The sequence below is a fragment of the Anser cygnoides genome, chromosome 2 (assembly GCF_040182565.1).
Source record: "Anser cygnoides isolate HZ-2024a breed goose chromosome 2, Taihu_goose_T2T_genome, whole genome shotgun sequence".
NCBI classification, from domain to species: domain Eukaryota; kingdom Metazoa; phylum Chordata; class Aves; order Anseriformes; family Anatidae; genus Anser; species Anser cygnoides.
Window position 1 is genome coordinate 94526630 of NC_089874.1, and position 27355 is coordinate 94553984.

Genomic DNA, 27355 nt, shown 5'->3' on the forward strand with positions numbered 1-27355 from the left:
TGGAGGCCACTTACAGCAGTACAGACTCTGTAGCTTTGTGCGTACAGAACAAACTACAAAAACTGAAGGAACTTTTCTCATAAAGAATGTGGGTCCTTCATGAATTAAATACAAAGGCTTGCAGCTATTATCAAATAATGTAAGCAGATCAATTGCTACAATCCAATCATTTGTGCTCAAAGCTGTAAAACATTTGTATTGTGCAATCAATTTAAGATGCTTATGTATAGAAAATTAAATTCAGAATCAGTGACAAAAGGAAGACAAGTTTATATCGATTCTTAATGGATAAAAACCCAGGCACCATATCAATTTACGTATCCACTATTAAAACACCTTTATATATTAGGTATATTCAGAGGCTTCAATATTTTACAACAGTGCACATCTTCCTGTGCTTGGCAACAAACCAATTCTAGGGACTTAGGCAGAGAGCAGACTAAGCCTGATACTGCAACAGATGCAAGGTGGAAGGTCTTCCAGGCAGCATTCTGGGCCTTTGCAGTTACCAGAGCAAAAAAAAAAAAAAAAAGACTTCACAGGTCATTGTTCCAGGTTTTCAGGAATAGAAATGTTGACTGGCAGAGGGTTTTGGCAGAACGCTTTCTTGAACCCACAAGTTCTTGTGATTTTGTTTTTCGTGTTTGACATAGGATAAAATCAAATTCTTTAAGACAGGCAAAATGAATAAACAGAACAGCTGAACCCCCATCAAAAAAAAAGAAACTACATAGTTTATTATGCAAGAGACTGACTTTTATGTCCCTTATCAGACCAGGAAGCTCATGTATGTCCAATATGATACAATCTAGGTAAGAGAGACAGATAGAAAAAATGTGCATCTATCTTCCTCCCTGAATTTGCAGTTGTTTCCCATATAACTAACATCCACTGGATCAAAGCAGTATTTTAGGGATCAATTCTCTTGACTAAAGGTTAGTGGCATCCTTGGGGAAAAAAGAAAGGTTCAAGCCCTGGGCCCAAATCAGGCAGAAAAGTCAGTATAGGAAAATATTTTGGGGACCTCTGCTAGACATACACACATAGGATCTGCATTATATTTTTCTGCTTCACACATCTGCTTCCCTCTGATTATCTAACCTCAACTCTGTTGTTGGTGCAACCTCCCTGTGATGCTCAGACAAGTGAATTGTCACAGTAAAAACTCACAGAGGATTATAAAGCCAAAACCCAGAGATAATTTTAGCTTCTTTAGCAATGACGAAGGAGTAACTTTACACTACCACACAACATCTGGTAGCATCTCTACCCTAAACTCCTCCTGCGGATGCTGTCAAATTTCAAATCAATGTGACTGATGGGAAGAGGTCTCAGAGACCCTAAACTGTAAACTGGTACAGTGAAAAACTTGCTGGCTTGATCAGCTGCAGCTGAAAGAGACCCAAGTACCTCTGGTGGGGGGAAAAGTGGGCAGGCTGCTGCTATGAAGCATGCCCTCTGTGGCAGCCAAGCCATGCATACACGGGCACCAGGCAGGATATCAAAACGCCCATTCCAGCCTTCTAGGATGCCTACTAGTCTTCACTAATGCTGTCAATCCAGAAGCTTTGAAAAACAAAAAGAGAGATATTGCAGAACTCCCAGTAGTATCACGGAGGTTAATAATATTTACAGCTACCATGCCAGGTTCCCTCCTGGGAGCAGAAGTCCCAGCCATGGGTTTTAGCACCCACAACCACAGGTTTTAATTTCACAGTCAGCGCAAGGAGTTTCCCTCTTGCTGAACAAGGCAGAGGCCAAATCTCTTCACACAGACAGAAGATACGGGCCCAGGTACAGGACCAGAGGCCCACAGAGATGTAGGAATCTTAAATACCGTCATGTGGTTTAGGTTTGTTTTGTTATTATTTGGTTACCAGTTTATTCAACACAGAATATTTTTAAAAGCTTGCTGCCATTATGAAATTCCGATGTCCACAGCATCCCTTTCAAATATTCGCAAAGCAGGCACTTGACTAGAAGTAAGGGCTGTTGCTTTTCTAGCAGCTATTCAGAATCAGCAGGGCTGATTTCAAGGTCTATTTTACGTAGGCAATAACAGGACATCAGCGAGGTCACACAGTTGTTTTTAAGTATGTCTCCAAGCACTGCAGCTGCCAGTGAAATCACTGAAAAGGAGCTTAAGGGTAAGAATATCCAGGTAAAACCAATCCAGCGTACAAAATGACAAAGTAACACTTTGAATATGAAACACATGGGAAAAAAATTGAAGATCACAGAAAGCAATGAAGAATCTCCATCACATTTCTTTCTCCTTAAAGTATAACTCTTCCCTGGACAAATAAGAGATCAGCCTTATCCTATGCAAGAAAGCTCAAGGAGATAAAAGAATATCAAAAAGTCTTAAAATCTAGAGCTCAGCAGCAAAAAACTGCAAAAACAACTGAGAAACTTCTCAAACAGAATTTTGTAGAAAAATTCTTAAAGAGGGGGCTAAGGGAGTGAAGAAAAATATAAAATAAAATCATGGCAGCTGCATAGCAGCATAAGAGGACTCTGGGGTTTCAAGATTATTCTAGGGCCTCTCATCTCAGTCTGCTCCAAAGAATTAGACAAACTGGGTATGCAAAGATCAGTTTTCTTCTTCGGTAGCACACCACCCCCAGATTCAATCTTACTACGTTTGTTTGTTTGTTTCCTTCACACTACCAGCCTTCTGCCCACATCACAGGGACTATACAGGTGTAACAGCGTACAAAAACATGGTTCTGTATTCAACACTGCTCTGCGTTGGGCTGTTCTTTCCTGTAGCCATTTGCACCTGCCCACAGCAACAGAAGGAAAACATAATGATCCCTTCGTGTTTTTATTACATCAGCAGATAAACCTGTGAGCAAATACCTAGAGCAGAGCAGTTAAGGAAAAGGGAAGAAACATGGAAAACATGATCAAATTTACTAGAAGCCTGTTTCCAATTCATTCATCTTTTCAGCCTGGAACAAACTGCTGCAGAAACCTAGAACACAGTACACAGACCCATTATTTAATTTTGTATCTTATTGATGAAAAAAAAAAAAAGTTCTCCTCCTTATCTGACTTGCATCTTTCTCTGTCCTTAGTTTTATTGCAGATAACTCAGCTACTTGCTTTAGTGGTCACTTTTATGAGAAGCCCTGGCTTACTCTACCCACTGCAGGTAGCTTATGTAATTTATGTTTTTAATTTTTCTGCAAAGCACCTAGTACAATGGTAAGAGGTTCCATTTAAAATTACTTACATAAATAAGCAAATAAGTACCATTAGCATCTAACAGATTGTGCTTATCAATCTATAAACACTTCAGGTTCAGAAAATTCAGTAGCAGTGTGGCTAGCAAGGCACCAAAGGAATACGTATTCATTTTCTAATAGGTCTAATGGACCCTAAAACGTTGCATAACACCATAATAATCTTCTAACAATTTCCTAGGAAGAATTTAAGACTCTCATTTTCTTCTTTACATTAAATCAATAGCTTTTCCTGGGTGACAGGGTTGTGCTAGACCAAATGCATGAAAGTCATATACAGCCAAATGCCATCTACCAGTACTCTCCCTGACACCACTAAGAATGTTCTAAAAGTTGTTCTCTATCAAGCGATACCCAGGATCCCGGGCTTCCCAGCCCCAGATCCACAACTCAGCGCCAGCCCAATCTGAGCAGCCACCTCAGCTCAGAGCACATAGAGACGGGCACGTTCCTCTTGCCATCTTACATACCCACCTACGGAGCCAGGACACCAGCCTTGCAGGGACCTCACATGCCACACAGCACAGGCACAAACTGAGGTGAGTCTGGCTGCAGTGGTTTTGGCCATCACCATTTTCCTGCCCTGTCACATGCTAAAAACTGTCTTTGCCACAGCTGGCACAGCACGTATGTGCATCTCCACTATATCAGTGCCAAATGCAGCATCTGACCTTAAAACAACTGTCCTCAGCAGTTCCAGCACGCTGACTCTGGTATCAAGGCTGAATCTCCTGGAGAGGAATAGGAGAAGGCTGCTGGAGAGAATAACAGCACATGGCCAAAGCTGGTAGAGATGACTGATACCACAACTCACCTTGCAGCTCCTTTAAAAGCTGTCTTCAAATGCTTCGCTACATCAGAATGCATGAAATTTAAATCTGCTGACTTCTGTTCACCAAATAGTATTTTCCTGGGCTTTCTTTACCTTCTGGGTAGCCCCAGTCTGAATTTCTCACCAGGGCAATTTCTTTCACTGTGGTTGTAAAAACAAGCTTAGCAACGTTTATATTTTACTGTGATTGAACCATCCCAAAGAGCTGTCATTCACAAATTTTAAATGACTTACAATGTGCTTTGCACCTCAGTAATTATATTCTAAGTTATCAAGTTCACACATGCTCTCTTTTTCTAGCCACCCACGTGTGCTTGAGAGAAATTACTTCTGAATATGCTTAATTTTAAAGTCTTCATTTTACACATTGTGTGTAATCAAACTTTTTATTAAACATTGCCAAGCAATCTGTCTCATTTAAAAAAAGCTGCTAGAAGAGGTAAAGGTCCATTAAGCTGTTAATTGCACGCTATAACTCTGATTTCTTGAGAAGTTACGTTGCATATAGTTTCCTCAAATATTTAATTCTGTATTTACCTAATTCTGCTGTCATAGCTACTATGTTGGTCAGGAATACAGCCATGCCAGCAGCAGCAAAATTCTCCCATGTAGAAACAGAGAACAAAAATGAGTATTTCATTTCAATTTATTTTGTTTCAGTTTGATATGGGGAATTTCACTGTACAGGTACAAAATGCAATTCTGCTAATGTAGAAATACAAGTACACCCTAAAGGCAGAGTGCTTCTGCTACAGTAATGGCTTAAGTGGTTTGTGAAGTCAAATTCATTGCAAGTAAACCTCAATTGGTCTTAAAAATGAAAGTCATTTGAGTGACATTGAAAATGTTATATGCCCCTGTTTTTAAATTACTTATAATGAAGGTCAAAAAAAAATACTTTAGGCTGTAAAAATACATTTGAGGTGACTCCAAAACATATAAGCTACATACAAACATTTTCAGGACGATTGCCACCTCTCACCTAAGACTCTGAAATAGTTTTGCAGGCTTCTGTATGCAAAAACCACCATCAAATCATTTGAATTTGAGTACACCAAACTCAAGAAACATCAATGCTTAATGCGTTTTACGTATTAGCTGGTTAACCAGACCTTACTTCAAACCACATACCTTTGTAAAATAAAATTAATAATCATCTTTTAGTTTGTAGTAACTTGAATCATATGACAATGAAGTTAGAGAGCGGGAAAGGATGAAGCACATGCTAATTTCTCCCAAAATGCACATAATTTCTCCCAAAAGATATGCAAGTACAGTATGACATCACTGTTGACAGGTTTTTTGTTTGTTTTCCTATTCAGTCAGTTGTCATATAAAATCGTAGAACCATTAAGGTTGGAAAAGACCTCCAAGATCATCTGGTCCAACCCTCCCACCAATGTCATCCACTAAACCATGTCCCTAAGCACCAAGTCCAACCTTTAAGGTCTTTCCACAACACTGAAAATAAAGTAATTAGTGCTGGTATGTGCAAATTTGTTATGTATAGTAGAAGTCTCTTCATCAGGAGAATCTTTGCTCTAAGCCTTATGCTCTGACCATAGGAGCATCTTTAGCCATCTGGCTTTTCGGCCTCTTACCAAAGTCATGTGGTATAAAAGCAGCTGGTCCCCTTCCAAGCAAGGAATTTTTGGTCAATCCCTTCCCATTTTGGAAGACCTGTGACAGCTCTGAAGGGCCAGGCACGCCCTCCTCATGTACAGCAACATGCTGTCCTCTGCTTTTTACAGAGGACAACCACAACCAAGAACCTCTCAGCAGAAACACCAGAATCGACAGGCTTTAGTCCTTTTGTTAATACTTGTAGTTACAGCTCTGACTGCCATGGTTACAAACAAGAAGGTTATCTTAGCTCTTTTTCACACAACAGGAGAAAACACCAGAAGAAATCAAAAGGGCCCCAGATTTACAAAAGAAAACACCGTGAGTATTTTGTTAAGTACAAACAGCCTTGAAACAGATCAGCACTATCTTTAAAATTACAATAGCTGTTCAGGGCCTGAGACTTCAGATTAAGAGAATTAAATTTCCAAAACTCAGTGGAGTGTGTGCTTATTTAATTAAAAGCAGGCAGAATTTCATTTGCACTTCATTGTTACGAATACCACCTATAATATCACATTTTGGCACTGCAGCTTAACTCCAATTTATACTAAAAGCATACTTCATCAAGCTCATTTTGAAGTTCATTACAAACGTTAAACGACGGTACTATTTGCTATAGCAATCCCATCCCATTTAGATGTTTAAACAGGCAAACATGGTCAGATAAACCCAAATGGTTTACATTTTTTCAGATGAAGTCTTTTGTATTTGATCTGCTATTGTGAGCTGAATTACATATCCTTGATTTTATATTTTAACAAGTGTGGCCCAAGGTGCTGAAAAACTACAGAACTTTCTGGCTTGTAGTTGTGCCTCTAAAATATATCAGGTTATTTTAATCTCCTGTCAGAAATGAATCGGTTATTATACTTGTTACTAGAATATAAAATACAGAGCAAGAAAAGGGTCTTTAGCAATGGATTTCTCACTGATTAGAGAGAAAATTTACCCTTACGCACTGCCCTCTGACTATGCATACAGCCCAGAATGTGGTCAGTGAGACTGGTACATGTTAAACCTTTCTCTTACCCAAGGGAGAAAGGGGGAGACCTAAAGAGAAGCAACAGCATCCCACCTACCAAGACATCCATTCAAGGCAGCTAGAAAGTGCTACTAGAAAATCAGGAGCAAAGCCTTCCTGCCTCCTCTGATCAACTATGTCAGCTCTGGACAGTAATACTGAAATAATCCCCTTGTAGCACGGGAGAAACACCACCACGTAGAGTTAGTAGGTCTCAGTATTAGTTGAGACTCAGTTGACTCCCTTCATATGCCATCTCAGCCATAACAATTCAGGGGTCTGCACAGTTTCTTACTCCAGCATGAAAGGATGGTAATAACCAAAGAGCTAAAAAGGCAGGCTGAAATAATTATTGTAAATGTGCTTATGAGATTGCAGACAAAAACTAAGTGATCAGAACCATCCATAGATATATTTTGCAAGGGTGGAAACAAATCCTATGCTATTAAAAAGTTTTATTATAGTATTAAACTGTGTATATGATACTAATGGAGTTTACCTTAAGCATTTTGGCATACATAAAAATCATATATATATATATATATGAGGCCCACTCTTCAGCTCTTGGAAGGCCAGACAGATAGGTCCCATAAAGCTTATACAGGGAACTTTGGAATTTGGCATGTCAGTGTGGAACTGCAGGACTTCCAGCACTGCACCGCTAGCAGAGTAGCTTCTACTCAATAGAATATTTTGGATTCAAGTTTTGACTTTCTACCAGAAGAAAGATCTGTGTGAAATGTAACAAACCTTCAGCTATTATAAATTTAAGGCACAATTGTAAGTATCTTCAGACAAGTTCTTCCTGTCAGGCAGATCTCATTTTCTTCCCCTTGCAGAGAACTTGCCATGGAAAGTGGGTGAACGTGAAGTTCTGCAGCAGCTATGAAGTGTGAACGAATCAATCAGCAGAGAGCCAGCACTCTCAAACATATCTGAATGAGGCACCACACACAAGATTATGGGACCAGGGTGGAACCAATTGGGCAATGACATTTTTCTTAGTAGGGCAAAACTAGCTAGGATTCTGCCTCACACCTACTACAGAGTGCTTCCCTTGTTAGCACAAAAGCCTCAGAATAATAGTCCAAAGGTCACTTTTAACATTACTCATCATCTTAGGCCTTGTGGTGGTGGTGGTGCTTTTTTTTTTTCTTGCTTTTTTTTTTTTAACATCCCACAAGACAACATTGTTTTCATACATGGCATATTCTCAAGTCAGAAAAATCTGGTCTGTGAATTTTGACAGATTTTCCAAATATGTGATTCGTATCTCTAAAACCTCTTTTATTGCATGACAGGTATTGTGCAAAAAGCGTAGTGAAAAACTAAACACCTTTAAAAAGGTAAAGACAGACAAATGAAAAGAGGATGGCTAAGAAAAGCCTGGGTGCTGAAAAGCTCTTTTGAACAGTATTGACTCTGAACACTGTATTCATTACAAGCCTGCGGAGTCTTCATAAAATCCCAAACATGCACGTATTACCCCTCTAAACAGTCTCACTATCCAAAAGCTTGCAGTAAATTCTCAAGTATTAGCAACATGCTATTGAGCTGGCACTCAATAATACTAATGATGCAATTTTCTTCTGCCTTGACACTTAGCTAATATACTAGTAAAATCCAGTAAATTAGACCTGGAATCACTAGAGGTTATTCACTTTAACAGAAAGGAGACAGTCTTGTTTAAACTCTTGCTTCATTTATCTTGCATATTCCTGTATCTTAATATGGTTCATGCTGCTTCTTACAGGCACCCTTTATTTTCAAGGACATTATCTTCACTTACAACCTTCATATCAGAAACAAAGTTTAAAATAGGTGAGAAACTTAAATAGATGAAACAGGCAGACAAATAAAAGCAAGAATAAATACAGTTAGAAGGAACTCATTAATATTGTCAATGCATATTACAAAGGTCTATGTGAATTTTAGGCACTCATTTCTGCATGTTTTCAAACTACCAATGAAAGCTAGTGCATTTAACTTCAAAGGGCTAGATGCTCAAAGTGACCGCATTAATTGAATAATTTTCTCTCCTTCGAGTCAATTGGGTCTCCTGTGCAATACCTATCAGTACAAAATCTCACAGTCTTCTTTCATTTTTGCTCCATTCATATCAGTATCAACCAATTTATGGATCACATTGTCGCTTTCAACCTAGCATGAAATTTCAGAAGAAAAACAAACAGGAAATATCAACTTCCAACAAATGTATCGAATTCGAGAAGAATCCCTACAAAGATGTGCTTCCTTTCATCCTGAAAATTCATTGTGCCTGCAGGTTTCCTCTATTCATTTGAAACACCTGGGCTATTTCCTTGTTTTTACAATAATTTTGTCTTCTAGCACCCAGAATATTTCATCCCCATTTAAATAATTTGTTATTCTGTCCCAGTTACCACACCTTTGGTTGCTGTACTGCAGGACTTATTTCAACGACTCCATTCTATTTTAGCTATGCGCTTCTGAAAGATGAAGGCAACCCAGAACAAGCTCAGAGACAGGGTCAATGGGGCTGGGGTCAAAAATGAGGAACACACTTCGGAAGAAGAGTCTAGAAGAGCTGAACTTCTTCAACCTATGAAAGCAAGAAAAATGGGCAAAGTCTCGCTCTACATAAACACGTTAGAAGGTATTAATGGAAGAAAAGACCACAAAAGGTAACAGAAACAAAAGATCACTGGCTTCTCCTGAGCCAGTGGAAGAAGGAATTTTTCCAGCTCTCCCATTTGGGACAATTCTTCAACAGTAGATGAAAAGTACGCTGTAATAGCTGGAGATTAGACTCAAAATGCCTGAAGGTCATGTACATTTCCATACGATTGAACTGTACCAGCTGGGATGTGCATTTGACCTGGTTTTCCTAAAGCCTGGCACCCTAAAAACCTTACTGGGTCCTCACAGTCTTGTTTCATACCTGCTTGGGCTAAGGAGGCCAGCTTGCACATTATTACCCTTTGCCTGTCACTGTTCCCTTGCACTCGTATTCTGCTTATCTTGTTTCTTCTGCTCAATACAGATGCTGCAATAGATGCACTGGCACTGCTTCCTCTCATATTTAACACGTTGCTCTGTTTGGAAGCTGAGCAGCTGCCCTGCCTTCTGAACAGAAAGGTTCAAATTTGCACCAGGGCAGCAATGCCCTCGGAAATAAGCTGTACATACGTACTGAAGGCAGCTAGCTAGCATCTGCCTGTGCCCAAACGGGTTCTCAGTGCCGAGCAGAGGAAAAAAGGCAAGGCAACAATTGCTAACAGACAAAGGATATTAACTGAGAATTTCAGCAAGACAGCAGGTTGCAAAGGGCAGCAAAACAGAAAAAGCAGCATTAGAACTACAGCCTCTAGCATGGGTGCTGTAAATAACCTGCTCATTAGAGAAAGAGAGAGCTAACGGCATGCGATTGTCTGGCAAAGCAAATGTATTTCCTATGTCTGTAAGAGGACTGGACAAGCTACAGACAGCCTGGAACAATGCATAAAAGCTAATGGCATTATTAGAGATGAGAAGAAGGCTGCAGTTACATCTGATGTAACAGGGACAGAAGATAATTCTCAGTCTGTATAACAACTGAGAGAAGAAAAATGTAATGAAATCACCAAAACACTGCAGAGTCACCTGCCCCCAAAGCTACCACTACTTGCAGATCATATCTGCTGCTGGAGAAAAAATGATAACATAATTTCCTGAATATATCACTAACTAAATTCAGAACATCAGAAGTGTGCAAATTGTTCAGGAATATATACGCATATATGAAAAATATAAATAATACACCATGAACTATCTAGACTCTGCAGGACAAAAAATATAATCAACACTGGTAACTATTGACTTGGGTGAACTTTATACTGAAACTATCTCAGTGGAGTTTAAAGTGCTGAAAAGTCAAGACAGGATCATGATGAGCCACAAACACAGTACCAAAAAGCTGAGGAAACAGAACAGTAAGTAGAGTCAGAATTCACAAGGTTTTGGATGGGGAAAAAACCTCACCATGCAAATGCTAATTGTTTTCTGAGGACTTGAGTCCGCTGGCTGAAACTGCAGCAGGTGTAAGGACAAGGGCAAAAAGCACTGCCGTTCAACAGAACTGATACCAGGAATTTCAGATTCATTGAGGCACAGATGCCACCAGGGGAACCCTTGGGAATGCCTTAGCATCTCTTCAACAGCTTAATTATATCAACAGATGAAGTATTTAGATTGCTTTACGAGTGAAATGAAAAAGATTCAAAACAGAGCTCAATACTAGGTTTGCTAACTTCACAGAAAAATCTTTAGAGACTACATAAAAAGGTGCAGTAATAAATTACCTCTGTGCTTCTAAAAAGCATAGATGGATTAGTCTTTCCCAGGGTGATGATGTTAAAGGTAACATAAGATATACACGGCATATGTTAAACTCTTCTGTTACACAGTCATAAGTTGTGCACTTCTTGGTAGCATATCACTGAATAAATTTCAGATGGAGGAGCAAAACAGAAAGCGTCTGCAATCTTCAAAAAAGTAGACATGAGAAAAAAATACCAGCTGAATTTTGGACAACATACATAATTCAAGATGGCATTCAAGATTCCTCAACTTGACCTGAAGCAAACGGAGCACCTCTTGAATGCTGTATAACTTATGAGGAGAAACAGAAGTCCACTGAAGTCAAAACAAAAATCTCTAGCACGAGAAGTGCACACATGGGATGGAAGAAATTACTTTTGTTCTAAGTATGAGGTCTTCCAAAAGCTTTGTTTAAAACAGAAATGGTCATGTTGGCCGGTAACGAAGTTGTCAGATTCCTCAGGAGCTGGCAAAGAGGCATTACAACTGCTAGGGTTCACAACAGCTTGACAGGACTATGCTACTACTCACTATAAACAGCTAAGGAACCAGTGTTACCAAAAGAGTCACAGAAAGGTGTCTCACTGTACTGCTTCTCAGGATGCAATTGCAAATCCAGAACGGGGACAAATACTATATTTCTTCTACAAGTATTTTGCAGTCTAAGGAGGAAAAAAGCCTCCACACGAACTCTGAAAAGAGACAAGAAGATAAAAAATGGAAAAATGGAATTTGCAATGAGGAAATTTCACTATTTTTAACAATGTGTGTTATTCCAATCAGAGTATCTCATTCAACAGCCCCGGTTCCCTCTAGCAGGCTCCCCAGCAGTCACAGAAGCCATCAGGTCCCTGCCAAACAAGCAGACTGAATACACAGCTAGGCTTTGCACATTTATAGAACATGAATAAACACGGTGGACTGAGTCCAAGTAAGCCTGTGCCATTCCCTACACTCTGAATGTTGTTTAGAAAGCAATGGCACAGGAAGATCTCTTCTAAACCTATTCTCCATTGCGTCTTCATCACAGCCACACTATAAAAGCAAATTCCCGAGGGTTTTATTTTCTTTTTTTTCTAAGTAGGGGAGAAAAATAATGAAAGGTCACATCCGTCCTTTTTCAAACATCTCTGCAAAACACCCACTATCCACCCATACAAATTAAACTCAGGATTACCCAGGGTTAGCTAATAAATTGTGTGTTCATACACTAGCAATCTTGACCTCCACATTTTAATTCATTTTACTGAAATATTTTTCTTCTTTCATGAAAGCATTTCAGATTTGGTACTCTTTGCAATAAGGATTACTCAAAGAACATCACCACGAATGCACAAATTTTATTTACTGCAATCTCTTCCTACAAAAAACAGAGGTATAAAGGTGACTACCAGAAGAGTAATAGAGAATATTAACAAGTTCCTTTCTAAAGCTTCAGCCGATCAAGTTAACAGATAAGGAACTTATAAAAATAGAGATGAAAAGTCCAGAAGCAAAGTTACAAAGTAAAGCAGACTAATTTCACTGTTCTTTAAACTCGTTCCAAAATAACAGTACCTGATACCCTTTTACTACTTTGTATAGGATATTACAAAGAGTAGATCCACTAAAAGTAATGGATCGACTCCTAGAAGATCCTGTTTATAAAGGTCAGTCCTTGTCTTTATGTTTTTATTTTATATTTACTATCTATTCCAATACCTTTTTTTCTTTAGTACCACAAAGAAAAAAATAGATTGCATGAAAGGATAGGTGTTGCCAAGCAGAAAACAAGACAGCACCTCTGCTGAAGCCCTTGATCAGCTGTCACTCACTGCGTAACAGAGCACGGAGTCAGGTACTGGTCCTGCTACCACTCGGTATGGGCACGCTGGGATCATTTCATTGCATGACCATGTAAAATTGTTACGTGAATCATCAGGAAAATGATCACCTCGCTTGCCTATTATCCCACTCTTCCACAAAAAGCTTTTCATTATTCATAATTATCTTCGAATGGCACATCCATTTGGATGACTCCACATGGAGTCATCTTCATGAGCAGCCTTTCCTTCTGACTCCGCCGTCTGTGTTACTTCAGGCTTGCCCCGGAAGCTGAACTGCTGGACCAGGAAAAGCAGCCTTTGAACATGGCATTATGAAACAAGCATGCAAAAGGGCTGAACCATCCTTGTTTTGAAACAAGGTTTTCAAGTGGATAGGTATCATTAAGGAGGACAGCATGCAGGGCTCAGATGTCACTCCTTTCTGCCTCTCCAGCTGGTAACCTTTAGGAACGACAAATCAATACTAAGCAGATACCGTATCTACTATTTCTTACTGTGTACCAAAGGTCAAGCAATTTTCATGTATGTATCAGTTCCAACATTCCTGTTTTCAGACACAGAACTGATTAAACCTGGGAATAAAGAAGGAATTCTTATCTTGCATATAGCACTGTTTCAGAACATGTGATGATTAAAAAAAAAAAAAGAGAGACTTGGAACTTATTTCAGAGGCAAGTTATGATGCTCACAGAAGGAATGCAACGCTTTACTTCGCTATCGTGAAATGATCTCTAAAAATAAGCTGCAGATGAAATTATAAACAGCATTTATAAGACTGCTTCCTTAGCAAAATTCTGAACCACCTGTATGTTTTACCACAGAAGCAATATTTTTGAAAAATACTAAGCCCTTTACATTCATTTCATGCATGCCTGTTGCACCTTTTTCATCCGTATGTGCAGGCCACAGAGATTTTTCTCCTCTTACAGTTTCCTTAGATGGCATATTTTGAGAGAGGCCTTTATTGAAAGACATGTTTTGGTTCTATATTTAAACTTGATCCCATTTAGCTCAATGCCAAATCCTTTTAGCATCAGTGAGAAAATTCCGTAGTACACATATTGCCATAGCCTAGGAGATGCCTGGTGCTTAAACTTATTTGAAATTTCTTGACTTTTTTTTTTTTTTTTTAGCATTTGAATTCCCAAAGTATGCTCAAGTTTAACATTTCATAGTAACTGAAGTTCAAGGACAAACATCAAAACTCTACAAAATTCAGCAACATTTTGTTCAAATGGAAAAGGTACCTTGCAGTATATTTTAAACACACCACAAATTTAACACTAAAACATCAGTCTGGCTCTGGTACGAAGACACCAGTGCAAATGTAAGACCTAGAAGGACAATGTTTTTAAAATATTCAGAAAGCTAGTATTTTAAAATGCTTGCATATGAGAAAAAGGTTATTTAATACCCACTCTAATGAATTTCTGAGTTGTATTATCTCTGCAGCATCATAAGGAATTATTGCCACTCACGTCCTTTAGCTGTATGGAACAGAGCAATGGCACATCCAAACATCCGTAAGCAAAGTCATAAAAAGGGTCTATAATCTTTTCATGCGGACATTTAATACATTTAGAGAAGGTTTATTACAGTTCTTGCTTCCTCTTCTTGGCATCAATCACATTTAATATAAAGATACATACAACGTTAAAAATCTCTCCACAGTTCATTTCAAACAAAGACAAGCAGTGTTTTTATGAATAAAATAGGTTTTTTTGCTCTTATTTGTACTTGAGTTGGTCAAGAGGTAAACCACTTTGATTATTTTAATTTTGTAAATCATAGAAAACATCCATTGACTCCAACATTTAATTATTTATGCTATTTTCATGCAAATCTATGTTCTTAGAGTGGTTGCTGCCTGTCAAACAAATATCAAGGCAAAACCAAGTAACAGGTCTGTATTGTGGAACAGCGTACACGGCCAGATTAGGAAAGTCTATTCTGATGTTGCCATCACCAATATTGACAAATACAAATCAGAAACTATGTTTTCTGTTTATTTTGAATGTTTGTTATGTGGCTTGGACTAGATGATCAACCCAAACCATTCTATGATTCTATTATTCTGTTTTTAATTAACTGCATTGTGTCATCTGATCAGAAAATCATATGAAAATAATAATAATAAAAAAATAGCATAGTGCCATGGGGTCAATCCCTGAAAAGAAGTTATACGCCTGGCTGCAGCCATGCTCCACAAGCAGAATTATAAGCAAGCAAGTCTTTTAAAAATTTCTGAAATTAACCACTACACTATTGTTTCACCAAATAAATCTATTCTATGTGTTGTGGTACAGGACAGAGCTGCCTGTCTCCCTGTCTTGTCATATTGCTTATTCTGATTAGCTGCAACACCATGAAAGTATAGATTTTTAATATACTTTTATTGTCTTTTAGATAGCTGACTTACTGACAGAAGTTTTGGGGCATTTTATTCCCCAATTTTTACAACTATGTTTTTTTGATGATTATGCTTTTAACATTTTTATTGGGGAATAATGGCAGAACTTCTATAGGACTGGCTGACAAATCCTATTATTGAATTTGTTCAATTCTGCATCCAAATGAACTGAAAATGTTCATTTGCATGCAGAGGGCTATTTATTTATTTATTTATTTTCAGGAGAAAAAAATAAACAATGCAAACACCGGTATGCTTCTTGGAATTTCCCATGCTGCTCCTCTAAAAGTCTCATGTATTTTTTTAAACCAGGATCCAAAATAAAACAAACTGAAGATGTCAACTCTCTTAAAAAAAAATCTGTATCTGTTACGCAGTGGAAGTCTCTTTCCTTGCTCACAAACAGTGAAGAACATAGAGTATTATAGAAACAGCTACAAAGAACACTTTCTACTGTACCTTCATAAGAAGAATGATTAAATGGCAACACTGAAGTATCACTTAGAGTAAATTAAGACCAGAATTCTGACACTGCATGGGAGCACACAGGCATGCTCAGCAGACTGCAGGGCTGTAGGTATTGCTGTACGTGGTTCTAAGCGTCTGCTTTTGAAAACAGCCATTCCTCATAGATTCTTTCGTTTCACTTAGCCATATGTTAACAGGTTGTCATCCTGCCCAGCATAAGACAGGGTTGTGGAAAAGGCAAAAATAAATACTTTCTCCAGAAAGTTCAGGGGAAAAAAAAAAAAGAGAGAAAAAAACCACAACAAGAAAAAAGGAAACAGGTTATACACAGCACCATTTTGCAGCTAGAAATCTTGTTTTTTCACACCCTTATAAAAGTGCAGTCAGAGAAAAGGCAGCAAAAAGATGTAAAGTAGATTTTCTTCATTATAACTCTCAACACTACACTGCTATAGTTCCACTGCTATTGACCTAAATTCTGCAATGTGTTTTGGTGAAAAGTTTGCTTTTAAAATGATAATAAAGAGGAATCTATGACATTTCCCACCTTGGGTAAAGAGTGCCATTAAAAGCATGGCCAATCAACGGTGGTCAAAACTTGCATATTCTTCAATAACGACATATTTTACAAAATATCAACAGGTACCTAAAAAAACACGCTAAAACAAATAACTAAGTACCCGAGCCATATACACCTTGTGTAAACTAATGGCAAAAATTGCACTTTCAGCCCACTGAACTCTTGGGGGGAACCCTTATTTAGGGATTCAGTTCCCTTTCTTGCCCTTACCTGGAAGCCCTGATGCGATGTTTACTTTTTATTTTTCTTTTTGCTCTTAAAAATTACATTAAAGCAACTTTTAAAGGTATTTTATTACTCCAACAGAAGTACCTGCTGTAAAACAATGTACACATTCCCATAAGCTTTTTATAAATTCCTGCAAGCCATTATACCTTATTTAATGTCATCTGAATTTTAACTGTGTTCTTGCACTCTGTTCTACCTTACTAACTTACCATACCATCATAATAATACTCACTTTTGAAATTCAAAATTCTAAATCTCTATTAAAACCGCAGACTTATGTTACAGCACTAAGTTAACTCCAGGAATTTAAGAACTGGGGTATCTGGGAGAAAAAGAACTCACTTCTCTGATTCTGTGCAATATTTGACTGCCCAAGTACCTTCTGCTTTAAAAGCAGAGCGTTTTCTGTAGATGTGACAGACAACCCTCAGAAAACGGCATCATATCTAAGTCATCAAAACAGCACAGGCCTAATCAAAATGAAAAATATCAAGTGCATCATACAACATCTGAAAGAAAGATTATTCTACCTGTATCGGACATGCTCGATTGTGTCGTATGTCAGCTTGCTGCTGATATTCTGACTATGAGGGTTGCCTAGGAGACAACAGAGATATAGAAGTTAATCATTAATCACAGTTTTGGTATTAATTTTTTGCTTTTATCAAAGTATTACACCAAGCCAGCCTGAAAAGATGACAAAGATTTAATGTATACTTCACAGCAATGCCCTGAAGCTCCTTAGAATAGTTAGTCAAGAGAAAGGACATATAACAGAAGCAAGCAATTATGACAGACCTTGAAACTTCAGCTGTATCTGTTACTGGTACTTAGGCAGTTCCCTTTAAAAATACAACTGCATATGCACAAATGTTCCACCATAGAAACACAGATAGAACGCTCATTAATATATATATTCATGCACTAACTAAGAAGCGATTTAGAAGACAGCAGAGACAACAGACATTCATGACACCAGGATTATCCCTTTTTTTTTAATGTCTGAAATTCAAATAGCTCATGAAAACATAAATTTCACTGCAAAATTAGTAGCCATCTTAGTACAGCTCAGCACAGACATGCATTAACAGTTAAGACAGTACCTAAGAAGGGCCTGAATTTATCTCCATGAGCAAAAGAGTACAGCAATATACACAGATGCACAACACTTTCCTACTAGTAAATGCTTAAAGAACATGTCTAAACATTTTTGAAAGAGAACAAGAAAAAAAAAATACTATATTAATACAGTTTTGCAGTAAGCTACAATATTATCTACTCTCTTAAATTTCAAAATCATCCTCTTGAAAGTTATTGACTGAAGGTGTTAAAAAGAATAATAAATTTAGAGCTCAGACCAAAGATCTAATACTTAGACTGTACATGTCTGATGTTGCATTTCTCTAATTTCCAATTCAAATATTCTCAATTTAGAAGTGAGAATTCTCTTTTACTTACATTCCTTTCCCTCATTCACACATGCAACAGCTAAACTGCAGTTCTTCAGGCGTGTGGATTATCACCAAGAAAATAATAAAAAAAAAAAGCTGGGAGCCAAACTCCCCCTTCATTCACACCTGTGTCTGTTAAATGAACTCTTTTTATACAACAGTTATTGCTCTCAGAGTAGCAGATATAAGTGAATAAACAGACTTGACCATATTAGGGATCTCATTATCATTTTAGACGAAAGCAGCATAAAACATACAATTTGTTCTTGCATAGTGTTACAGGTACTGTGCAAATCTACTCCAAAGTGGCAGCACTGCTATTTCCATTCATGACCACTCAATTGATTCACAACTTTATTTTTTATCTGCCACAGATGGTACTTCTAATTATAAGGGTTGAGCCCAACGTTGTTTCAAATAACTAAGATCAGGGTGCATACATTTCACTTTACAACGGCCATAGTGACAGAACATTAATTTTAATATCACTGACATGCATTTGAATAGGAGATTTTGAATGTAATCTAATCAATGTATCTTGTTATAACAGCAAAAAACCTTACCCCTATCAAGAACAACATTTATTTTGTAGCGGAACTTAAATCCACGCTCTGGATCCTGGCCTTGTCAGCATTCAGGAAATGAGACGGGAAAATGATATATACGAAGGCGTATGACACGAAGACTAGCCAGAACTCCCCAGTGGCTTATCACTCAGGTGATAAGCACAACTGTGCTGGTGCTTTAGTGAACACAGTTTTCTTTTGAAGCTGTGGTACCTAGCTCCCAAGTGAGGAATCACTTTGCTCTATGGATCAGGGAGCACAAGGAAGACACAAAACTGGCAAGAAGGACACATAGCCCACAAATATTAGCACACAGTAAGAAATTTTGATGATTTCACTGGGACTACAAACAGCATATGCAGGTAATACTGTACAGTATTTTTTTCTGGATAAGCACGAATCATTCTTCTAATGTAAAACGTACCTCACAATAACAGTATTTCCTCAACACAGGGTGCTGCTGCCTTTGTATAAAAGCACAAGCAGTGTGTGCTTCTCAGGATGATGCAATCTAGTCTAGCAGGAGGTGTCCCTGCCCATAGCAGGGGGGTTGGAAATAGATGATCTTTAAGGTCCCTTCCAATCCAAACCATTCTGTGATTCTATGATAATAATGTCATAAAGAGATGGAAAGGCTCTTTCTCCAGTATCTTCTGCCAACCTCTGGCAATCTGTAGGCTAGCTCACAAAGCACAAAAAGGGCAGCAGCTACCTTTCAGTGACAGCCTTATGATTAGGCCCCTTTGTCCAGCAATGGAAGATTCACAAGGTGTGGTGGTTTTACTCGGGTGGGCAGCTGAGCTCCACCACAACCGCTCTCTCACTCCCCCTCCTAAAAGAGGAACGGGGAGAAAATACAATGAAAAGGGCTCAAGGGTTGAGATAAGGACAAGGAGATCGCACAGTAATTATCGTGACGGGCAAAACAGGCTCAGCATAGGGAGATAGTAAGATTTATTGTCTAATAATAACAAGCTAGAGAAGCGAGAAACAAAGGAAAGAAACCAAAAGCACCTTCCCCCACATCCCCCCTCTTCCACCTCCTCCCCCCGAGCGGCGCAGGGGAACAGGGGAATGGGGGCTGTGGTCAGTCTATAGCGCTTCTTCTCTGCCACTCCTTCTCGGTCACTCTCGTCCCCTGTGCTGTGGGGTCCCTCCCAGGGGATGCAGTCCTTGCTGAACTGATCCTGCGTGGGCTGCCCACAGGCAGCAGCTCTTCAAGGACTGCTCCAGATATGGGTCCATACCACAGGGTCCATCCCTCAGGAGCAAACTGCTCCAACCTGGATCCCCCACGGGCAGCAGCTCCTGCCAGGTCACCTGCTCCTGCGTGGTCTCTTCTCCACAGGCTACAGGTCTGGCCCGGAATCTGCTCCGGCAGGGGTCTTCCACAGGCCACAGTCTCCATCGGTGCAGGTCCACCTGCTCCACCGTGGTCTCCTCCACAGGCTGCAGCATGGAACCCTGCTCCACCATGGTACTCCATGGGCTGCAGGGGGACAGCCTGCTTCACCATGGTCCTCACCACAGGCCGCAGGGGACTTCTGCTCCAGCGCCTGGAGCACCTCTCTCCCTCCTTCTTCACTGACCTTGGCGCCTGCAAGGCTGTTCCTCACTCCTCTCACTCTCCCAGCAGCTGTGTGTGGCGCGTTTTTTTTTTCCCTGTCTTAAATATGCTCTCACAGAGGCACAAAACAACATCACTTACTGGCTCAGCTCTGGTCAGCAGTGGGGCCCTTACCAACGATGGGGCAGCTGCTAGATCCTTCTCAAAGGAGCCACTCCTATGGCCCCCTGCTACCAAAACCTTGCCACGTAAACCCACTACACAAGGCCAAGGAAGAAAGAAAACACGAGACAGTGAAAGCACCCCTGCAGCTCCTTGCAATGATTCACCTAGAAGGGGGGAGGGTCTGGATTCTGGTCCATGCATAAGAAGTTGTTCTTGTACTTTGAGATGAAAAAATGACCAAACCAACAGTGCTCAAGCTACTTTGTATTTACTTATCCCCTAAGCCCTGGGCAGAGTAAACCCTTCCTTTGATTTTTCCTTTTCACCAACACCATGAATTTTGATTCCTTCCACATGACCTACAGGATGTGTTTCTTCCTGTGGTTACCGTTTTATCCTGGGAGGGCAAATCAGGTTTGAACATCTCAAGCAGAAGAAGGAACTGAACCATTATGTCCCACTCTGTACAGGTGCTCAGAGCTCTCTCTCTTCTATTTTACATAGGCTCTGAGATCACTGAAGCTAAAACTTACATGAATCTAGTTCTAAGTGACTTTCCAAGCTTATCAAGGGTGTACCCACGATGGCAGGCTTGGGCAGAACACACGAGAACACAGACTAGGCATACTAGGCATCAGAGCTGGCATGGGTTCATCAGCACTATGACAGGCAGAGGAGTTCGTATTTGTCTGCACCCCACCACACAGACATGCCTTTGGCCACTAAAAACAAAGCTGGGGATGAAACAAAGAGATTGTGACTCCTTTGTAAAGTCACTGGTCCTCCAACCACACTACAACACTGTTAAAAACACAGAAGACCTCTTCCAACAACAAAACAGGACCAGTTTTGATCTATTTATATGGAATCTTAGGAAAAATAATGGAGCACTGCTTCGTACTTACCATAAACATTGTTTCTGAGGTCATCAGTAAAAGCTTTAAGTAGACTATCTGGGAAAAGTGTTGCACCCGCATGGTCAAGGTAAGTTATCCCTAAAATAAAAATAAAATTATTAGATTCAATTTTTTGTAATATTTAATTCCAATTTCTCATACAGAAGTGAAGTACACCATACAAATGTCCCCAGTGAAGCACACCATACAAAAAGTTGATTGCCCTAAAGTTCTTAGGGTATGACATTTCCCTGTCTGACTTAGAGGTCTGCATGGATATTGAAAAATGCTTCTCAAAAACGTTCTAATAATCAAGCAATATTCACAGTGAGGCATCTTCCACTCACCAGCAGAGAAAAAAAAAAGGGTACTAAAGAAGCCCAACATCTTGATTGCACCTTTTTAATTTTTAACTAAAAGCAAAATATTTTAAGAGGTCCTCTCTTCAATGATTAGACATTAGATTACACACTTTGAAGAGAAAAATGTTTTTGTTCTGTCTGTACAAGACTGCACAAACTAGTGTCTTGAACCACAGCACCATGTCACTCCTAGGCACTACATATTATGAAAACTATTACCACAATAATAATAATTACTATCATTAATAGCAACAACAATAGTGTTGCCTCCTCACTGACATGAAACAACTATCTCAAGAACTGACGAGGCAAAAATCATGCTTGAAGCCCAAACACAGGACTAGTTTAAGTTTAAATGCATTTAAATATTCTTGCCACTCTGCTTCACTTAACATTCAATTCATTTTTAAGTCTCCTTTTATATTATTACGCTATTGCAAAACTTTTAAATAAAAGCTTATTGGAAATGAAGGTTTTTTCATGTTTGGCCATTTTAGATTTCTTAATCTTTAGCAATTATTCTTCCATTTCTCCCGTGTGTCGCATGCCCTTTATTAGTTTTTTCATTTCACTTACCTTAAGTATTTCAACCTATTTCAAATTTTAATAATGATGAATATGATTAAGATTAGAATTTAATAAGTATTTTAAAGGCCTTCCCTCTCCACGGGGATTTAAAACTGAGTTAAGCTTTAAACAAGAAGCCTTGACACTTGGAAATATATATAATTATATATTATGTTGCTGTAGCAGTGATTCAGTGGGTAAAGATGTGAGACTGCTAATGATAAAACCAATCTGGACACCCACTCCTTCTCCTATTTTCTGAAAGAGAAAAGTCCTTCCCTGCCTTATGATTCCCCCATTTATACTGTCCAGTATAAAGCAGATTTTTTAATGAGTTGAAGTTAATCAAGGAAAAGTGTTTTGAGGTGCTTTGAGGGAAGGAGGGTGGAAAAAACCTGGACTGATTTATTAAATATACAGACTTTCTGGCTTTTTACTTTTTTTTTTCTTTTAATCCTAGAAAGTTTCTCTCAAGCAGTATGAAGAAGTACATACAAGCATACAGGTCAAAACAAAGATTTGTAAGTCCTGTGGTGAAACCTGGCTGTCCCACAGTCAGTCTACGTGTCAAATGCCAGCACGCAAACTTCACTTCAATGAAGTGCCTACACAGTCATGCCAAACTGTCCTTACTATAGCAGAAATACCCTTAAGTCTACACACAACTGTTTTTATGAATATGTTATGTACACTATAAAAAAGAAACACTGATATAGAAAATTGGCAGAGAAGATATTTTCATGCCATTTCTAATAAAAAAGACATTCATTATAAAAATTCCTCTGATAATTTCTGGCATGAAATATCCTTTCTGTCCGTTTAAAAACAATTCACAGTTTCATTCAGGAGCCATGGCAATCCCCCAGCCCCAGAGACAGAGGTGCTTCAGACTGAGACAGGCACGTGGTGCCACTCCAGGAGACGGGCCAGGGATGCCCAGAGGGCATCTGGTGGCCCAGGAGGACCAGCATCACCTTTGCTGTGACAGTGGACCAGCTTTACCTTCACCAGTCCATACAATTGCCATGATGGGGCCACCTGAGAGGCTCATTATCCACCTGACTCCTGAATGTGCCGTGGGAGCTTGGGGGCAAACTTCTCTGGCTCTGATGTGGAGTTGAAGTGATTGCAAGTATATGCAATTTGGTTTATTAATTGTTATGGGCCACACAAGCTCATCCATGCAAAGCTTCTCTGGACGCAGATGCCACCTTACAGTTTTTGGATCCTTCCAGTCATAAGGAACTTGACAGTATCAAAGAGGTAACTTAGCTATATACAATGTGGAAAAAAAAAAAAAAAAAAAAGTAACCTGCTAAGGCTGATCACATCAAACCCACCCCTTTGGCAGGAGAAGCAATGCTTTCCAGGCAGGCTAATGGGAGACAATGTGAGCAAAAGGGGTCTCTAAATAAAGTCCCCCTACATAAATTTTCAAATTTGATTTTTATGTATCTAATTAGGAAGGACAATATACTGATTTTATTAAACGCAAATAATTTTGAAATCGCTTGCACATTTTTAAAATCCCACCCCTGCGTACATTACACTGAAAAAATGGGAGGATATTTGGTTGAGGAAGGAAAAACTACTAATTCTTAAACTTTTATTTTATCTTTAATGCTGTTGTTTAATTGAAAACAGAGAACAGCATTTAATACTCTCTCTCAACTGCTGAAAAAAAAAGAAAAAGGTGCTCCCATAAATTGAGACTGCACTGAAACAAATATCTTTATTGCTATTGCATTTTTATGCTGTAGTTTTTCCCTTCCTGTCTTATTTCAATAAAACTGTGGTTTTAGAGGAAAGAAAACACGAGTTGTGGCACTTGCAAAACACCTGCAAACAAAAGAACATTAATAATTTTCATTGTGTGTGTTTTTTTTTTCCCCTAGTTTAATAACATTTGCTATTTTAACTTTATTGAACACACATTAACGAAAGAGATTTGTCAGTACATACAGAGTAATCTAGCTCCCTCTGTTTCACTGTGGTATTTGGTATATAGCCTGTCAGCACCGTGAAATTACGCTGTTTATGGCAAGTAACAAGAGAAAGAAAACATAATATGATCAACCAAAAGAAAATTAAAATATAATACCTATTAGGACCTGTTTTCTTTACTTGGGGAAAATGTAAAATTAACTTTGAGTTTAATTTACATACTATTATGTTTGGAATGTGTAAGCGACTTCATTGATTGAATAACGCACCAACTATTTGATAAAACCACATTTCAGAAGTAGGGTTTTTTATAGGACTACTGAAAACCATTTAATGTACCGGCATTAGCTATGTAAAGTTATTCAGCAAGAGTATTCATTCATAAGCTATAATATTCACATACTAATACTGCAAATTATTTCTACATATTTCTCAAATGTGGACCAGTCTTTCCTGCTCAAAAAAAAAAAAAAAACAAACAACACAACAACAACAAAGCACCAAAACCACAAAATAAACAGATCCCTTTTTTCCTTTTGTGTTAGAATTCATGTCTTGATAAAAACATCCACCAGCTCTGCGTACCTGTCTTAACTCTCTGCAAAACTTCAGGCATGAACATGCACATGTTGCCTCGGAAATGCTGGGGGACCATTCAGTTTAACTGAATACTCCTATTTGTATGTAAAAAATAATACTACTTTGGAACATTTTAGAATTAAGAGTTTAACATCAAGTGAGAACACGGGACTAAACATATGGTCTGACCTCCAGCAAAGAAACTAAAGCGAAAGGAAGTGCAATGATTAATCTTTCAGAGCCAAAATACTTGCCACCAGAAAAGCATCTCTGCCTGGCTTTGAAGAACCTAAAAGACATCATTTGAGAGTAGAACTAGCCGGTTACCTCTTTATTAAATCTTCTAGGAGTTATGCAGTGGAGTGTAGGGCTATGGCCCTGCGGATGCTGCAGAGGTGAAGGCGAGTAGCGGCCTGCCAGAGCAGGGAGATCAGGCCTTCTCCTTCTCTCTGCCCCACCACCACACCAGGCCCGGTCATCCAGCTGACAGCTGGCTAAATGAGGTCTCTTTCGGTGTCCTGAACATTAATTATGCTCTTTTATCCCCTGACGTTCTTCTTGGTGCTACACATTTCTGAGCCGTGACAGCACATCACTTGCAAAAATAACCAGTTGACCAAATTGCCCTGTTTCCACCTCCTCAACTTTTCACAATGCAGTCACAGAATCATAGGATCATTCAGGTCGGAAGAGACCTCCAAGATCATCAGGTCCAACGATCACCCTACTACCAATGTCACCCACTAAACCATGTCACTAAGCACCAGGTCCAACCTTTCCTTAAACAACCCCAGGGACGGTGACTCCACCACAGAATCATAGAATTTGGCAACCCGTCCCAATGCCTGACTGCTCTTTCTGAGAAGAAATGTCTCCTCATTTCCAACCTGAACCTCCCCTGGCACAACTTGAGGCCACTCCCTCTAGTCCTATCACTAGTTACCTGTGAGAAGAGGCCGACCCCCAGCTCCCCACACCTTCCTTTCAGGTAGCTGTAGAGAGCAATGAGGTCTCCCCTGAGCCTCCTCTTCTCCAGACTAAACAATCCCAGTTCCCTTAGCTGCTCCTCACAGGACTTGTGTCCCAGGCCCTTCACCAGCTTCGTAGCCCTTCTCTGGATATGTTCCAGGCCCTCGATGTCCTTGTAGTGAGGGGCCCAAAACTGAACACAGTACTACTGCAGTCCCCACAACCAACATGGCCATGCAGTGGCTTCCCAGGTAATTCCCAGTACCTTGTCAGTGCAGGTTCACTGTGCCCCAGCCCATTACAGCCTGCCAGTCATGCCGCCAGAAGTTTCCTAATGAAGAATGAAATGTGTATTTACAAGGCAGGAACTGTGCGGAATCATGAAGTTCGAATGGCGGATATAATTACAAGTCAGTGGGATTATATACACAAAACTACTTGGAAATAGATACAGCCAGTGCCCTGGGGAGACAGTATATACCTTAAGTACAGCGACATTAACAACAAACAGTATGAAATCGATTATATGAAAACAAGCTGAAGGCAAAATAAAGCTTTATCTGTCAAAAGATGAATATGAGAGACTTTCATACACCAACACACACAGAAAAAAAATAAAATAAAATGAGAAAACTGGAATAACCAAGGACTAAGAAGTGACAAAATAGAGAGGAGAGGGCTCTACAGGGGTTATAGGCGAATGGGCCACCCTCTGGATCCAGTGAGCTGCTAGGAGGTAGTTAAGTATCACATCAGCTACCTCAGGTTATTCCCACCATCTAAGCCAGGTGCCCTTTTATAAGCTGCTCCCTCTTTCCAATGACTGCATAAGAACTTGCCCTCCCTACCAGAGTTGCTCCTAAATTAGATGCCAAAAGCAGCTTTTGACTAGGTTGTGCACCTAACCTTGACGAAAGCACCTGAAATTTCACGATGACACAGTGAATGACACGCCCACATACTGTATAAAAATCCTAGCTCTGCAAAAAAACACATCAATGAAGTACATTAAAAAGTAAAGGAAAGAAAATCCTACTAACATGGCTCGAGATTGGCTTCTGCTAGATATTTTCTGTTCTGAACATTCAGTGAATATTGTAAACTATTTGCTACCCATGCCTTTAGTTCCTATTTGGCATCGATTTAGACAAAAGCTATCAAAACCACGTTACGCTTTGTGAATACCAGCATGCCTCTCACCTAAACTCTGCTGCCCTGCTCAACAAGGTGGTGTTTTGTTTCCCTTGCTTAGGGCCAGGAGCTCTTCGTAAGACCACAAAAGCCTGGTGTTTGGCAGACAAGAGCATTGATGTGAAAGCCTGAACAGTTACCATCAGGTTCGAGGTGACCCTGCTCCTCAGCACCAGTCCACCAGCAACCTGCATGAGGGTGTCCGTGTTTTACTGGCTGCTAACTGACTTGTGTGGGAAAGCGGTGCTTAGCTGATGTATTTTGGGGGTTGATCTGACAGGCTGATTACAAAACATGCAATTATGTTTATACGTCGTAAATTCCACTAGTTTTCTCTACTTCCTGTTGGCTTGCATTATTTGTTCTCATTGCACTATTAGCTTCAGCAAATCATTCAGAATATTAAATCGGCTTGCAGTCACATACCATCTTTGCTGTACTCCTCAGCAGGGGCCACAGAGACCCCCGGAAAAGCTCTTTAGGTGGCCAAAGTACTGAAAATTGAGAACTGATTACTGAAA

General features: G+C 39.4%; 1 protein-coding gene across 10 annotated transcripts in view; it reads right to left on the reverse strand.

Moving 5' to 3' along the window:
- MOCOS (molybdenum cofactor sulfurase) overlaps positions 1-27355 on the reverse strand; it is a 230034-nt gene that overhangs the window by 180319 nt on the left and 22360 nt on the right. For 9 of the 10 annotated variants that reach the window (XM_066992631.1, XM_048046067.2, XM_066992625.1 and 6 more), the window contains 2 exons: positions 21232-21321; positions 17108-17174 (listed from right to left, as the gene is read on the reverse strand). In XM_066992631.1, the coding sequence (XP_066848732.1) occupies positions 17108-17174; positions 21232-21321 (157 nt within the window). Of the gene's footprint in view, positions 1-11046; positions 14137-17107; positions 17175-21231; positions 21322-27355 lie in introns of those variants that run through there. The other variant, XM_066992632.1, reaches the window with a different exon arrangement.